At 35.9% G+C, this 15,666-nt stretch overlaps 4 protein-coding genes across 7 annotated transcripts; 2 read left to right on the top strand and 2 right to left on the bottom strand.

Moving 5' to 3' along the window:
* The first annotated feature begins 220 nt into the window (after window positions 1-220).
* LOC117917607 lies at window positions 221-3,596 on the top strand. 2 transcript variants are annotated; one of them, XM_034833934.1, is made up of 5 exons: window positions 221-321; window positions 1,623-1,961; window positions 2,056-2,139; window positions 2,227-2,298; window positions 3,096-3,596. In XM_034833934.1, exons 1-5 carry the CDS (start codon window positions 274-276, stop codon window positions 3,306-3,308), a joined length of 756 nt encoding a protein of 251 aa, XP_034689825.1. In that variant the 5' UTR covers window positions 221-273; the 3' UTR covers window positions 3,309-3,596. The 2 variants fall into 2 exon arrangements, with proteins under 2 accessions (XP_034689825.1, XP_034689824.1); XM_034833933.1 differs by having other exon boundaries at window positions 2,053-2,139.
* A 55-nt stretch (window positions 3,597-3,651) lies between these two features.
* On the bottom strand, window positions 3,652-5,614 carry LOC117917606. Its single transcript, XM_034833932.1, has 5 exons — window positions 5,491-5,614; window positions 5,094-5,354; window positions 4,553-4,783; window positions 4,296-4,460; window positions 3,652-4,161 (listed from the first exon to the last, which is right to left on the bottom strand). The coding sequence occupies exons 1-5, from the start codon at window positions 5,533-5,535 to the stop codon at window positions 3,838-3,840; spliced, it is 1,026 nt and encodes a 341-aa protein (XP_034689823.1). The 5' UTR covers window positions 5,536-5,614; the 3' UTR covers window positions 3,652-3,837.
* Window positions 5,615-6,730: 1,116 nt separating this feature from the next.
* LOC117917994 (chloroplast stem-loop binding protein of 41 kDa a, chloroplastic) lies at window positions 6,731-8,745 on the top strand. The gene is made up of 6 exons (XM_034834501.1): window positions 6,731-7,143; window positions 7,275-7,396; window positions 7,593-7,695; window positions 7,784-7,922; window positions 8,023-8,300; window positions 8,387-8,745. Exons 1-6 carry the CDS (start codon window positions 6,775-6,777, stop codon window positions 8,567-8,569), a joined length of 1,194 nt encoding a protein of 397 aa, XP_034690392.1. The 5' UTR covers window positions 6,731-6,774; the 3' UTR covers window positions 8,570-8,745.
* A 146-nt stretch (window positions 8,746-8,891) lies between these two features.
* On the bottom strand, window positions 8,892-14,977 carry LOC117917993 (RAN GTPase-activating protein 1-like). 3 transcript variants are annotated; one of them, XM_034834497.1, is made up of 3 exons: window positions 14,853-14,977; window positions 14,581-14,716; window positions 8,892-10,896 (listed from the first exon to the last, which is right to left on the bottom strand). In XM_034834497.1, exon 3 carries the CDS (start codon window positions 10,883-10,885, stop codon window positions 9,260-9,262), a length of 1,626 nt encoding a protein of 541 aa, XP_034690388.1. In that variant the 5' UTR covers window positions 10,886-10,896; window positions 14,581-14,716; window positions 14,853-14,977; the 3' UTR covers window positions 8,892-9,259. The 3 variants fall into 3 exon arrangements, with proteins under 3 accessions (XP_034690388.1, XP_034690391.1, XP_034690390.1); XM_034834500.1 differs by having other exon boundaries at window positions 14,624-14,716; XM_034834499.1 differs by lacking the exon at window positions 14,581-14,716.
* Between the last annotated feature and the right edge of the window lie 689 nt (window positions 14,978-15,666).

Raw genomic sequence — 15,666 nt, 5'->3', positions numbered from 1 at the left:
ATTTAAATAAAAAATGTTATATTTATGAGAAAAAAATGAGGGCTATTTTGTCCGGACGAAGCCATAAAGTTAAATAGGCTCCGTAATTACAGGTAATTAACCTTATTTACCGCGATCAGATTTTCCACCAACCTCGAATAATACGCCGCCACGTGTATAAATGCCACCCCAGCCTCTGTGTTTCCCATTTAACTTCCCTCTCCTTCCCGAAAAAGGCTTTTCTCGAGAAAATCTTTTGCTCGGAAGCGAAGCTGACTTTCTGGTTGAGAGAAAATGGGTAGAAAAAGTAATGCTTCCAAGAAAGAAGAAATGGCTCACATGGTAATCTCACTGCATTCCTCAGTAATCATCGGTTTTTTCTGCTTTTACTCACCATACTTTTTAAAAGGTCGTAGCTTTCATACTGGATGTATTCGTTGTTTATGTGTTGATCGTCTCAGTTTTTGGTTGTTTTCTGCTTATGGGTATGGGCTTTACTCTCTTGTGGGAATTGGTTTTTGCTTTTTCGACCCTTCCTATAATGTATATGGTGTGGGGTTTTAGGTTGGTGAATAAGAACCCAAGAACAGGGGAAGAGCGAAGAGTTTGTTTTTAATGGAATCATGTGATTTTATTTCTAATTTTGAAGTTCTTCCTTGAGGGTTCTATGGTCGTGTTGAGTGTTATTAAGTGTGGCATATAGTGGGCAGTGTTGTTCATGTGTGAAAATAGCTTTAAAGGGGACTGATTTCTTATATAAGATATAGGTTGGATGTATATAATCTTTGTTAATTGCAAAAAGGCTGATTATGATTATGTATGGGATTCATTGAGCATCCAAGGAAAAGATATATTTGAGAGAGGGAATAGGTTATGTTTGGTTCGGGAAAGTTTGAGGGAAAATGCTAGGTAAAGAAAATAGAGAGGAAAAGAAGAAGCGAAGAGAAAGTAAAGGAAAATTAAAAATAGATTCAAAGTTAATAAATTATTTTTATATCATACTTCAAACTCATTTCACTTATTTAACTCTTTTATACAAAGGTTAAATTGTTTAAAAATATATAAAATTTTCACTAATTTTAATTATATTTGATATATTTTTTTATATTTTTCCATATAATAAAACCAAATATGATAAAATCATTTTTCTTCACACTTTTTTCTTTCCTTAGTACTTTCTGAGAACAAACATAACCTTAATCTTGAAAAGGAAGCATTTAATGTTGTTTAAGAGGAAGGGTCACTTCTTTCAAGATAGGGTTTTGTGGAGACTCTCATTGTAAATTTTGCTAACTTATCATAGAAGGAGTTTATGTATTTGATGTGGTGGTAAATGGAGGTATTGAGTTCAAGAAAAGCCTCTTGTTTAAAAGGAAGGGTCTCTTCTTTCAAGATAAGGTTTTGTGGAGACTCTCATTGTAAATTTTGCTAACTTATCATAGAAAGAGTTTATGTATTTGATGTGGTGGTAAATGGAGGTATTGAGTTCAAGAAAAGCCAACCAGGGCATTTTGTTTGGGTTCGAGTGTGCGTTGTTTTTTTAATTGTCCATGTTTTCATCATTTGATTTTTTAGGAGTAATTTTCAGGGGAAAATTTGTAAAATTTATCCTCATGTCTGCTTACCATGTCGTGTGTTTGTAGTCTGGAGGCTCAAATCCTTCTTTGGATGAAACAAAATCTCAGCCTGAAAACATGCAGACAGAATCTCATAACTCATTGTCAAAGAAACGACTGAAGAACCGATGTGTTGTTATTAGGCGATCTGATCGTCTCCAAAATATATGTTTGCCTACTCCTAACCAAGATGTAGGGCATGTGATTGAAGAAATTGAAAGTGAGGAAGAAGATGAACCATGCGCCCAGGTGGAGAAAAGATGTCCCGACTCTATCCCTGGTGAAAGAAGCTTGGAAGAGAAGGTTGACTATCTTCTTCAATGTCTGGAAGCACACGAGAAGGCAATAGACACACTGAAGTCTGAGGTTTTTAATTCAGCTTTACATGATATTTTAAATGTTATCTAGTTATGAGTAGTTTTGAAAATTCCTTCAATGAAATCCCATTTCATCAAAGCAGGCAAGCAAGAGGCCCTTGCAGAGCAAAGGCCCATCTAGTTCTGAAGTCAGATACAAAAGCTTGTACTTCGATTCACAAAAAAAGGTCATATTTCTCTGTGCCATAGCATCACATTTTGTTCATTATAAATATTTATCAAGCATTATTCCAAGCTTTCTTCATCATCTTCAGATCGAAGCATTAACTGATGAGAACTGTCAACTTAGCAAGAAGTTGGAGGTCACTCTTGGCAAACTCGAAGTAGTATGTTTCAATTACATCATATCTCATTCATTCTACTTTTACATTGATTGATGGGGCTTTTTATTTAATATTAGTGGTACAATACAATGACAGGTGGACATGGTAAACTTCTTTTAAATATATGGAGCTCTATTACCTTCAACAGTAAACTCAATTGCAAAATGAAAAAAGAAAAAAAGAAAAAAAAAAGAATGTTTGATACAAGTATGTTAAGAAATTGAGCCATTTGATTAGTCTGATGATGGAATAGAAGCACTAATAGTAGGGACTCTGAATTGAATTGCTTTTGTTTTCTTGCAAATGAAATTTTCAAGAGGATATTAGTGGATATACTAGTATTGTTAGTTGTTTAGTGATCTTTTATACCTGTCTTTTCTCCTTCCTATGTGACAATTGGTCCATATTGGGAGGAAAAAAAAATGTGGTTGTTGATTTATGGATGTTGTATGCATTGATTTGTGTTAAATGCCGATCTTAGTGGATACTGGGTGGTGGTGAAATATCACATAAGAAGCGAGATGCAATGATAAATTCCCAGTTAGCGGAAGCTCAAAGGCTGTTTGTGCAGTTAATCCTTTCCCTAAGACTTATCAGTGAATCCTTTCCCTAAGACTTATCAATTCATACCCTTTTTTGTCTCGAATTTGTATCAACATTTTTATGGCTATCCCATAAACTCATTGAAGTTCATGGCATAAATCAGTCTTTACTTTTATTACATAGAGTTAGAGAAGGTAAGAGCGGTCACTGTTGAAATTACAGGCATGAATTTCTTCATTTTCGCTGTTGATTTGCAGTGCGAGAAGGATACCCGTGTGTTTTCCGAATTGATGGATAAAGTGAAAGAAGTGTTATTGGTATCAAACCTGACAAAAGCTACAGAAATGGCATTACAGCTGTCGTCTAAAGTGCTTGGTGGTTTTGCTTCTCCAGATGCAGTTGTTGAACCCAGAACTATAGGTGTTAAGAGAAACAGAGAGAAAGTTGCCAAAAAGAAGGTCAGAAGCTGAATTTAACCATGTCTCAGGTTTGGTTTACATATTTAATGTAAAGAACCCAAATAGCCTGTCTGAAATTTCACCATGTTGATGGGTTTGGTTTACATTTTTAGACAAACAACTGTTTGATGTAAAGAACACCAAAACTATGGTATCTTTTTGGCTAGCACTTCTGGATATCTCCCATTATTATGTATCATGAGAAAGCATCACTACCTCCCTTGTTTGTACTTCCCTTACTTTTTTGCCACACTTGCCTGAACTATTAGGGATATATATATGGGTATTTTTGTAAGCGGGCAGGTAAATATGAATGGAACCCAGCAAAATATGAATGTCCATTAGGACAAGGTCATGAGAAAAATGGAACCCAGCAAAATGTGGAGTGGGCTAGATTATTTATTGATTGATATAGCAATTCGAGCATGAATGCCAATTACCAGAAATTCCATAGGAAAATTTACATTTAAACAAAATTCAATTCAAAATTCAGCTAAACCTGCAGATAGAAACTTGAATGAAATTCCCACAAGTGATCTATTCACTGCTCTTTCTCATCATAGCACTCATCAAGAACAGTGGAGAGCCCAAAAATTTTTGTTGGAGGTGTTTCGGGAGCTCCATTGTTAGCATCATCACTATCTCCATCCCTGCTGATTGCCTCTTCTGGAATGGATGGAGGGGGAGATGAAAAGTCTAAGCACATTCCTTGGATAACCTGCTCGTATGTAGCAGAAAGATCCTGGGAGGTGAGTTGGTGGTACTCCACCAGCTGGTGAAGGCATTGGTTTTCCCTAGTCAGATTTGCATTCTCATTTGCTAATCTGGATTTCTCAGCTAGCAGTGCCTCCAATTGAAGCCTCACCTGTCCAAACGATACATTCCATGAATCAAAAACATTCAGATTGCTTGTCCAGGATATTTTCTTTGAGCCAATCCAAAGTGCCTACAAGAAGCTGAATCATATGAAATGGGGGAGAAAAGAAGTAGAAGTTTTACCAGATCATCTTCCTCAGGCCTCATCCCTTTAACAAACCCATCTCGTAGCCTACTGTTCTCCTCCTCAAGCAGAGCACACCTCTCTTGCGTAAAACACAAATCCGATTTTATCGATTTCAGTTCTCTTGCAAGTGAAGCTGCTTTTGTTGCCATGGAGATAGCAAGCTGCAGAAGACAAACACAAATCTGAATAAACACAGAGCTTGGCTATTCCAAAAATGCATCATGTACAGAGGATCAGCTAAAAAAAAACCAACATTTTTGGCTTTCTTCAGCTTTCCTTCTCCTGGGCTTTGCTCATTTTCCCTCTGTGAATTCCCTCCCTGATCCTCAGAACCTTCATTTCCATCAAGCTTCCTTTTCAATCCTCTCTTGATTTCTTCATCATCGTCTTCTTTTTCTGAGACCTCTTCATTGCCCTTTGACTTCTCGAGATTGCAATGGAATATATCAGTCAATGTGGGTGGTTTAGCTAGACTTCTTGCACCCTGAAAACAGTCGAAACAGAGAAGAACAAACTCAATAACTCGCAGATTGATATTTTCAATCTATGGAAACACATGAACTAGTGTTAAGCTTCAAATCAGTAGCATCAAACCAGTATATTGAAGTTTAATCTTTGATTCCAAAGGAAAAAAAAAATGGAAATTGTTTCTGGCCCAGATCCAACCCTACCCTATAATTACAAGCAAATTTCTAACAACAAAAATTAATCCACTTCTTATGTTTGGAATGAAAAAGAAGAAGCTACCCGTTACCATTTTCTGTACATAATTGAGATAGAGATAGGGATTTTACCTGAAGGGCATTATCCAGGTTGTTAGTCAACTGTGAGAGAGAATGGGAAATGGAGTCGAACCCTCTAAGCAGAAGCAAAGAGTCTTCCTTCAACCGATTACCGCGGTCCGATTCCCCAACACTCACCCCTGTTTGACCAGACGAGAACTCACATTTCCTTTCCTCCAAAAGCGCATCGACCCGGCTACGGAGAGTGCTCCAGAAGCGCTTGTCAGAGGAGGGAGTGAGCAGAGGAGAAGAACCCATTGACCCTGTTGACTCCTGTAATCGAACTGATCAAGGTTAGAGAAAAAATAGCAGAGATTTGGCTGATAAAAGCGGAGATTTGCTAATGCGTGTAGCAGAAGAAAAAGAAAAAAAAAAGGGAAAAGGAAAAGGAAGAAGAAGAAGAAGATACCTTGCTGAGGTGGGTCGGAGCTGGAGATTCCACTGAAATGGCCATGAGAGAAACAGAGAAAGTGGAAGAGAGGTGTATAACGGCTAGTTTTGTTGGTTGGGCTTGGAGGTGGGTGCGTTTTAAATGGAGCTGCTTGGCCAACGTTCTAAAAAATATACACCTAAGTGGAGCCTCTTTCTATTGAATAAAGTGGTTAGTCTTTTCATCACACCAAAGGGACCCACATGGATCAATGGCTGTGATTCTATAGTATCTTGGTAAGATCATGATTTAAAAAAAACCCCAAATTTTGGTATAAAATCTTGATGTCAAGTTTCCTAAATTTGAACTATTTTAGCTAAATTGGAGCATTTATGATTTTTGCTTTAGGTGAAAATTTTCATTTATGTACTTGAAATATTTGTGTATTTCATTTTTTTTTAAAAATAAAATAAAATAAAATAAAAATTGTGTTATAAAATAATTCTAAAACATTTATCAATTTTTATTTTTTATTTTTATATAATTTTTTTTCTTTAATTTTGAAAAAGAATATATCTTGAGTCTTTTCTCAAAAAGAAAAGAAGTTGAAAAGATAATTATAATAAGAATTATTTATATCATTTTATATATTTATATATTATTTTATTTAAAAGAGATAATTTATTGGAAATTATCATATTTTTTTAAAGAAAAACTCTAAATTTAATTTAAATTATTTCATGAAATTGATAAATAAAAATCACAAAACTCACTTATAATCTTTAAAATTGTTTAAGAATGATAGGAAAATTTTATACAAATCATTACTACTTATTAAAAATTAGCAATTATAATTCATTTTCAAACAATTATTGATATGGTAGAAAGTTACCTTAATAAATTATTAATTATAATAGGGATAAAAACTAAGTTAATCTAAAAAAACAATAATTTAATTAATTTCATATTAGTTTATATATTATATTATATATATTAATATAATAATATAATTGATATATATTAATTATTTTTTAATATTAAAAAACTATGAAATTTAATTTAAATTATTTTATTGAATATGGTTAAAAAAATATATTTGCAAAATTTAATTATTAAACATATTTAAATTTATAATTTATTTTTAAAAAAAAAATTATCAAAGTATGTTCTCTTCTTGTAAAACTAAAAAAAAATATTTATATTTTCTTCCTGAAATTGCCCAGGAAATTTGAGTGTTAAAACATTGGCTGGGGGTGGTCATAACCTTTATCTTGTAGCACAGAACTGCTGGCTCTCATACAATCAAGCTCAAGTTAGTAGTCAATGGCCACTCTTCTCTCCTCATCCTCTCTCATCTTCTCCTCCAAACTACCCTCCAACTCTTCACCGTCTCTCACTCCAACCCTCTCTCTCTCTTCTCTCTCCCAATCCTATTCTTTCTCTTCTTCTCTCTCAATTTCTCCTTCTTTCCTCACCTCCCCCACAAGTACCAAGCGCCTATCTTTCTCTACCTTGAATGTCAAGGCACAGAAGAAGAAAGTCCTTATTGTCAACACCAACAGTGGTGGCCATGCAGTGATTGGCTTCTACTTTGCAAAACAGCTTCTGGGTTCTGGCCATGAGGTCACAATCATGACTGTTGGTGAGGAGAATTCAGACAAGATGAAGAAGCCTCCATTCAGCCGATTTTCAGTTGAGATTTTATTAATTTATTTTTTGGCTTTTTGGCTTTTTCTCAATCTGGGTGTTGTGGGTTTTTGTGTTTGTTGTGTGTTTGATATGTTCATGCTTGGGATTTTTCTGGGAATCCCAAAATTTTCCAGGAAATCACAAGTGCTGGGGGCAAGACTGTGTGGGGAGACCCTGCAGAAGTTGGGAAGGTTGTGGCGGGGGCGGCATTTGATGTTGTTCTGGATAACAATGGCAAGGACATTGACACTGTGAGGTTTGTTTGCTTTAATTCTTGAAACCTATTCTTCAATTGTCTAGATTTTGGTATTTGCCATATAGAATGTAAATCTGAGAGAAGGGAAAGTGTTTGGTTCTTTCGCCCCCTCCCTTTTTTGTAAGTTCTTCATCAATGGAACGGACTTTATGTTTTGATCTTTGAACTACATACTAATATCGATCTTCATACATAGACCTGTAGTAGACTGGGCCAAGAGTTCTGGGGTCGAGCAATTTCTGTTCATCAGCAGTGCTGGAATTTACAAGCCAACTGATGAGCCTCCTCATGTTGAAGGAGTATGTTGTCACTGTTGTATGCTTATAACTTAAGTAGCAACTTCAGCTATAATGTATTTCCTCTGCTGAACTTCTCTCATTATCACAGGACATTGTTAAAGCTGATGCCGGTCATGTTGGGGTGGAGACATACATTTCAGAGGTTTTCGGCAGCTGGGCAATTTTCCGTCCGCAGTACATGATTGGATCTGGAAACAACAAAGATTGCGAGGAGTGGTTCTTTGACCGTAAGCGAATAACCTTGCGCATTGGTTTGAACTTTTTGTAACACAGCTGCATTCATCTTCAAAATCCCCTGCCATTTTCACATTGATACGCTCTGAACAGGAATCGTTCGGGACAGGCCGGTTCCAATCCCGGGATCTGGAATGCAACTCACCAACATCGCCCATGTTAGGGACCTATCCTCCATGCTTACTCTGGCTGTTGAGAACCCAGCTGCTGCAAGTGGCAACATCTTCAACTGTGTCAGCGACCGAGCCGTGACCCTTGATGGAATGGCCAAGCTCTGTGCCCAAGCTGCTGGTCGCCCAGTCAACATCGTTCACTATGATCCGAAAGCTGTTGGAATTGATGCAAAGAAAGCTTTTCCTTTCCGTAATATGGTAATTGCTAGCATTATAATTTGGCATCTGTTGTATTGAAACTCTTTCAACTATAAGATCATTCATACTGTCAATGTACTTTGCAGCACTTCTATGCAGAACCCAGAGCTGCCAAGGACATTCTGGGGTGGCACGGCATCACAAACCTTCCTGAAGACTTGAAGGAGCGGTTTGATGAGTATGTAAAGATCGGTAGAGACAAGAAGCCCATGAAATTCGAGATAGACGATAAGATACTAGAGTCACTTAAAGTGTCTGTAGCCGTGTGATCAGCCAAAACCAAGTCATTAATGCTTGAAACAAGTCACATTTTTGTATCTCTTTCCCTGTGTTTCTCCTCCCAATGTATGGTTTCTAAACATTCATGAAGTTGCAATGAGGTTGTCGGTTCTTTGAACTTACCTTTAAAAGCCTGAAACTGCATATATGCAATATTGCCAAGTGATTATAAATGCTGCAATGAGGTAAAAGTTTCTGCAGAATTTCCCACAACTAGAATGGATGGGATTTCGATTTTGGGTAACTTTCACCCACAGGCATCTCCTGTGTTTGTTGAGTATCATTTCATGGTGAACTCTCAAGAAAAAATCAAATATGAAAGTCCAGCAGGGAAGAAATCTCCAAACATGTTGCAGAACTCAGGTTTTGAGAGGACAAGGAAATAATTAATGTGCAACTAAACCAAAGTAAAAAATTCAAAAAAGAATACAACCGCTCTGAGCAGTATCTAGAGACACATCTGCTTCTAGTTGCATGAGAGCATGCATCAGTTTGGCAAGGAAAAACAGAGTTTTTCTGAAACCTAAGCTACCGATGGATGGATCTGTAAAACGGATCAGTTACACTTTGACTGCAGCAGAACTAGCTTAAACATAACCAGACTAGTCAATTCGAATTGAGCAAGAAAGAACTGGGGATTCAATAAGCTTCGAATCAGCATACTTGATGTGTAGGAACTTCTACTCATTTTTGATATCGAGACCTTTGAGTTTAGATTCCAATTCATCCTCATTATCAGCAGCACCCTCCTCTTCATCCTCCCCATCATTGTCTTCTCCTTCGGGGTCATTCTCATCCAAGGGTCCAAGCACATCAGGGCAATTCTTGAATATATCCTTCACCTCATCAATCCCCTCATCAGATATGAAATTACCATTGATATTTAGTAACTTAAATCCAGGTTTGCTTGCAACTGTTTGTGCCAAGAACCGTGCCCCAGCCCTTCTTATTGAGTTTGTGTTCAAATCAACTTCAGTTAACTGGTTGTGACCCTCTTCCAATGCCTTGCTGATTAAAATGGCACCTTCATCTTTCAGTTCATTCTCAGCCAAGCTTAACTTGGCAAGGCACTGTTTTGCTGCAATACAGGCTGCTAAAGTAGAAGCAGCTTCAACCGTAATATCATTTCCAGCCATTTCCAAAACTTCAAGTGAAGGAGTAGACTCCTTGAGAGCATTAGCAATAGCTTTTGCCCCCTCATCCTCCAAGTTCAGGTAACTGAGGTAAACCTCAGTAAGATCTTTAAAGGCAGAAAGAGCTTTACTCAGAGCAACTCCAGCTTCTACACCAAACATATTGTCACGCAAATCAAGCTTCTTCAAACGGGTACAAGTCCCAAGTGCTTTAGCCAGGGCTACTCCCCCTTCAGAGTCTACCCTTGTAGAAGAGCAGCGAAAATCCTCCAATGCAGGAGAACATTTCACCATCTCAGAAATGGCAATTGCCCCTTCATCTCCTGTCATGTTATTATGAAATTGGAGAATCCTAAGCTTCTCAGTGGAAGGAATTAGCTCACACACTGCACGTGCAGCTTCCTCCGAGATACCATCATTCATCAAATAGAGCTCCTCCAAATTATTCTGTGATTTTAGAAGAGCCCCAAATGCCCGAACACCCTTTTCACCCAAAGCATTGTTTGAAAGGTTCAGATACTTCAATACACATCCTTCCAGTGCAGATGAAAATATATTCATGACATCAAGAGCTTCTGCCTCGGGCCTTCCAGCAATAAAATCTGAGAGGTCTACTTCCGTCAATTGATCCTTGAGGGATGACAAGATGGGCTCAGTAACATAGGCTGCATCTATTCCAAAACTTCTATTGCTGAAACATATCCTATTATATGAATTTCCTGGCTCCTTCAGCGGTTTTAGAAGCTCCTCAGCCTCTTCTGCATCAATAAATGCCCGACGACCACCAGATATATCAAAAACAGTTTCCAGCGGAGAAGTAGTTTGCTCAGCTGTCATTACTTCGCCATCCTCCTTTGTCTTAGGGCCTCGTTTAAGAATTTCCAGCATAAGCTTACTGGACTCTTTAGCATAAAGTTGCACAGCAGAGCTTCCATCACCATCAGGCTCCTTCTCATAGTGTTGGTTTGCAGTAGCAAAGGCTGCATCTTCTATTTCCTTAGCATACTCCTCAGCTTCTTCTCTCATCAGAAGACCATACTTTCTGGAGAGAATGGATGGAGTAGTAAGATTCTTGGTCATTCGTTCCACAAGCATTAGCCTGGTACTCTGGCTAGGGGGCCACAGTTTGATTGACATCTTGCGGTGTTGAAAATTTTGGGCAGTAGAGTCCATGTCAAAGGAACCTGGAAGCATTTGTTGCAATCAAATTACAAGCTTGCAATAACTGAGATGTAAGCATATGCTTGCATGAGAAGAACTGCCAGCAAGTGAACCATCATAATTTAATACAAACAGATTGATATCATCAGTCTATAAGGTATGATAGACCATAAAAAGAAATTCCAGTCTTTTAAGCAATTTAATACATACGCTGACTAAGTTTTGAAGGTTTCTTTAACTTCCGGCTAGAAACCAAAATATAAATTAGCCAGCAAAACTTGTAAACCCTGAATCATTTCGTGAATACACTCATAAATCAGTGGGGTACAAACACCTAATGATTAATTATGATATAAATATAACAAGCAGTTATAATGGTCCGCTATGAGATTGGAATTCTGAGGTGAAAATTTTTAAAATTTTGAAACACAAAAAAACTTGATCACAAGAAATAAAAGAGAAAGATCCATATTGAAATCAAGTCAAAAAGCACTCATAATCTACAAGAAAAACTTACTGGACAGGAGAAGTCACTTTCTTTGAAAAAACTTACCACATATTTCCCAAAGAAATTTTTGTAGCCACCATTAAAGTTCTTACAAAGCTAAAGCATATAGAATTTCTAACAATTACAGATATTGTTAACACATTTCCATTAAACAAAAAAAGGCATTAAGATTTGCAGTTAAGATCTAGAAAGTAGGACAGAACAAAAACCGAAGGATGTCCAATGTTCACATCTTTGTTCTAATTCACTCGATTCTTGCTTAAAGAAGCCAATCCTAAACTTGCTAGGTGTCTAGCCACATGAGCTTTTCTCCTTACCAAATGATGCAAAAGATTTGTACAAAACAAAAGAGAAGCAGTAAGGTGCACTGCTGCCTCTAGAAGCAGATTAAAAGAAGATGAAGTAATGCAGAATTTAAGGGTGCTGGGAACCAAGTGCAAATATTTCATGAAGCATTAGTAATAAAAAGAAATGGATAAAAACCAATGGGTAAATGACCATGTAAGAGTTTATTTGTACCAAACCCTGTACAAATATGTAGAAATCATGTAACTTAAACAATAAAAATCCAAAGGTGATAACATAAATTCTAAGATAAATGTGTTAGTTAAACTGGTAGCATATTTGACTTTTTGAAAGTACTTATAATAGCAAGAGTAACATAAATCCAAGTGTATTTGCTTTCTTTCTTCTTTAGCTTTATGCTACAAAGCATAAATCAAGGCTTGTCCAATAGAGTACCACACAAAAAATGGCAATTTAAAGCCCTCAAGGCCTGGCCCAAGAGGTAAAGGGATGGGGAGGGTTTGTGGGAGGTTCCAAGTTCAAGTCCCAATGAGGACAAAAAATTTGCCTATCAAAAAAAAAAAGGCAATTTAAAAACAATGTAGAAGCATGTCCAGGAATGGTGTTAATAGGCAATAATGGTTGAGTGGAAGGAAGTGGCAAAGGCAACAATTCCTGGATTGAAATGGTGGTGGATAGTAATGGTATCGCAGGCCAGCAGTGATGGATAATGTTAGAGGTAATACCAGACAATAACACTGACAGCAGTGGTGATGGTGGAAGAGATTATTTTTTTTATCATGTTAAAATACATAGAGCTCATTCTGGTTGCTATGTTATGTTTGTGATGTTTTTTATTTGAATGATCATTTGCAATTATGCTCATGATCAGATTAGTGCACAATATAACCACAAAGATCCCCCTGTTTACTACTAATTACCTCTGCCAACCAACAAGATAAAATCAATCAAACCTACTGCCAGCCAACTAAACAAGATAAAATCAATCATACCTAGATACAGTAGATGAACTTCCACCATTGTCTAAAGCCAATATAAGGATCATTCAAATGTAAAACAAATTTCAGGATATGTTGCTCTCTGGAAAGCTCTAACACAATCTTCAAACCTAGATGTGGGAGAGTTTTCAAAGGGAAAGAGCAAAAAGAAAGAACATGAAGCTCCTCAAATCTTTTCTTTGTCTCCCTCCATAAGATAAGTAAAAGAGTGACACACATTGAGATCTCCCCACATCCATCCAACAAGGAAAGGCATGAAATAAATATCTAAAAATGCATTTTGATTACATGTGAGTGACAAAATATAAAAGATCAACCAGGAATTACTTATAGAGATGATGGAATACCAGTAGCATGCAACATTCATTACAGAATGTATGGCTTTAAAAGATGACATGCAAGCTACTAAGAACAATGAGTTCTTAAACCTAAAGATTGGAGGCAACTCAAAAATAATAATAAATTGTTATAATAAAAAGAGTAGCATTCCTAGTTCTATTACATTATTAATGGAGGATATTCGAAAGTTAACTCAAGATCTAGATATTTTCAATTATCGCCATATTTATAGAGAAGCAAATCGAACAACAGATTATTTAACCAAGAAAGATATTTGTAATATAGAGTCCATCATTTGGAGGTCATACTTTCCTAGAGAGGTTACAAAGTTTGGTTTTGAAGATTATTGTGACCCATCTTTCAATCAAATTTGTACAAAGTTTCTTTCCATTAAAATAAATAAAAATAAATAAAAAAATACATTCATCCACATATAACTTACGGTGTAAGTTTCTTCAAAAATAGCAATGGTGAAAAATAGCATCCTGACAACTTACCAAGAAAAGGAACAAACAAAATAAGAGGCTTGAAAGAGAGAGAGTAAATAATGATAGAAGTGAACAACTTTTCAACATGTAGTGCAGGTGAGTAAATGAGCATGCCAGTATAAAAGAAGCAAATTCTATGGTGTCTTAAAATTTAACAAATTGGAAAAAGATTCAGAAGAGAATGCAAGAAATTAAACAGGCAACAAGAAAAGTTTGGGACTGGAGGAACAAATAAATAAGGAGAAAGGAGAATAACAGATAAGATAACTGCAGCAAGAGCTTCAAAACATTACCTGTTTTGTTTTCAATTTAGGATTCTATGAATAAACACAAACCTTTCAGACAGACTTAAGAAATTAAATGCAAACATATGAATATAAAATTCACAAATTACCATTTTTATTTCTTGTGACAGTAAAAAGAAAAAAAAAATCCTTGTAAACACATTTTGATTTTTGAAAGTTGATTGTAAAGCATGCAAACTCGACCATTAAGTAACCCTAATGGAATAATTCCACAAACAAATGATTGATAAAGTTGCACAACTACCACAACGTGTCAACATTTGATATTAATGAGGATTATATGCATAGTAGACGCCTAAACCCTAGACCAATGACACCTATATAAACAACATAACCAATATCCACCATTTGACCACTGAGAAGACAGTGGAAAAAGAAAACAGGGTTTATTGCTCCATTGGTTTTGTTTCTGAAAAAATGAATTCTTCTTCTTCTTCTTCTTCTTCTTCTTCTTCTTCTTCTGTTTTCTAAATAATGACGAGTTCAAGATTCAAAATCCCGTTCCTAAATTTTCCCAGCCATCAAAGGTGAGCAATACATAAACCCAAAACAATAAGTTCAATCAAAGTAAAAATAAGTAAATAGAAACAGGCAACCACAAACAAATAAATTTAATTTTTCAGCCAAATCAGTTTACAGATCCAGCAAAAAAAATGGAACTACGACAAATAATAGGGTGAAAAACGAATTATGAAAATACCACATTAGATCCAAGGGGAACCAAAAAGCAAGATCAGAACCTCGAAAACTAAATTGACATTACCACGAAAATCTTTCTATGTTCTGAACCTTGACAAATGACTTGCCTAAGTCAAGTTAAGTTACTTCGCTATCTTTAATTTCCTTCCGCTTTCCCAGAGAGCAAACAGATGAAATGAGAGGAAGTGCAGAGACCAGATCTATAACAAAGACTTCAAACTTAAGGAACCAGTAATAAATCCGAAACCCTAGTCGCGGGAAGAAACCCTAGATTTTCTCGAGAAACAGGCGGAAATGGAAAGAAAAAAAAAGTGCAAAATGAAGAAGAGAAAGTACCTATGTTTCTGGGAAACCTCTTTCTGGGAGGTTTTGGGTGATTTCGAGAAGGTTATGGAAAATTAAAGGGGAAAATTGGAGGGAAATTTCTGAAACCCCCAACTTCAAATTATCGGGAGCAAAGCTTAGGGCCTGTTTGGTTGCTGTTTTTGAAAACTGTTCTGGAAAACAGTTTTTGAGAACGGTTTTTAAGAACAGTTTTTGGTGTTTTTTCAAAAAAAATTGTGTTTGGAAACTGAATTTTAAAAAACAGTTTTTGTTCTCAAAAACAAAAAAACATGTTTGGATGAGTTAATAAAAAAAAATTTAGAACAAATAAAACAAAAAACACGTTTGAAAGATGTTTTTTTTTTCTTTTTCAATTAATAAAATATTTTCTTCAAGTAATTTTATATCATAAATTTATAAATAATTTTTAGATATATAGTTCATTTAAATTAAAAAAATTATTTATTTTATTAATTTTAAAATAAAAATATTTTTTTATATTTTTTTAAAATAAATCAAACATAATAAAATTATTTTTATTAATATATTTTTTATTTAATTTTTAATTTTATTAAAAATTATAGCATATTTATTTTATTAAGTTGAGATAAATTTGTTCTTAATTTTTTTTATCTCTTTCTCTCACTCGGGCATCAAGAAGCCCTTTTCTGAAGTTGCCCTCCAGCCGGGAAAATCCCCTTCTCTCACTCTGCCACTCTCAATCCTCGCTGGTACTAATCTAATCAAGAAGCCCTTTTCTGAAGTTGCCCTTCAGCCGGGAAAATCCCCTTCTCTCTGCCACTCTCAATCCTCGCAGGTACTAATC

This window comes from Vitis riparia, chromosome 7 (genome assembly GCF_004353265.1).
Source record: "Vitis riparia cultivar Riparia Gloire de Montpellier isolate 1030 chromosome 7, EGFV_Vit.rip_1.0, whole genome shotgun sequence".
Classification (NCBI taxonomy): domain Eukaryota; kingdom Viridiplantae; phylum Streptophyta; class Magnoliopsida; order Vitales; family Vitaceae; genus Vitis; species Vitis riparia.
Note: the sequence above shows the minus strand (reverse complement) of the source record. Positions and strands in the feature narration are given on the sequence as shown.

Bases quoted from the DNA above. Each gene is read 5' to 3' on its own strand.
- LOC117917607 (XM_034833933.1), top strand. From the start codon at position 274: ATGGGTAGAAAAAGTAATGCTTCCAAGAAAGAAGAAATGGCTCACATG. The intron at 322-1,622 runs GTAATCTCACTG...GTGTGTTTGTAG, and splicing joins AAGAAGAAATGGCTCACATG to TCTGGAGGCTCAAATCCTTC. The intron at 1,962-2,052 runs GTTTTTAATTCA...ATTTCATCAAAG, and splicing joins TAGACACACTGAAGTCTGAG to CAGGCAAGCAAGAGGCCCTT.
- LOC117917994 (XM_034834501.1), top strand. From the start codon at position 6,775: ATGGCCACTCTTCTCTCCTCATCCTCTCTCATCTTCTCCTCCAAACTA. The intron at 7,397-7,592 runs GTTTGTTTGCTT...CTTCATACATAG, and splicing joins AAGGACATTGACACTGTGAG to ACCTGTAGTAGACTGGGCCA. The intron at 7,923-8,022 runs GTAAGCGAATAA...CGCTCTGAACAG, and splicing joins CGAGGAGTGGTTCTTTGACC to GAATCGTTCGGGACAGGCCG.
- LOC117917993 (XM_034834497.1), bottom strand. From the start codon at position 10,885: ATGGACTCTACTGCCCAAAATTTTCAACACCGCAAGATGTCAATCAAA.
- LOC117917606 (XM_034833932.1), bottom strand. From the start codon at position 5,535: ATGGCCATTTCAGTGGAATCTCCAGCTCCGACCCACCTCAGCAAG. The intron at 4,461-4,552 runs GTTGGTTTTTTT...TGTCTTCTGCAG, and splicing joins AGCTGAAGAAAGCCAAAAAT to CTTGCTATCTCCATGGCAAC. The intron at 4,162-4,295 runs GTAAAACTTCTA...TCGTTTGGACAG, and splicing joins GGCCTGAGGAAGATGATCTG to GTGAGGCTTCAATTGGAGGC.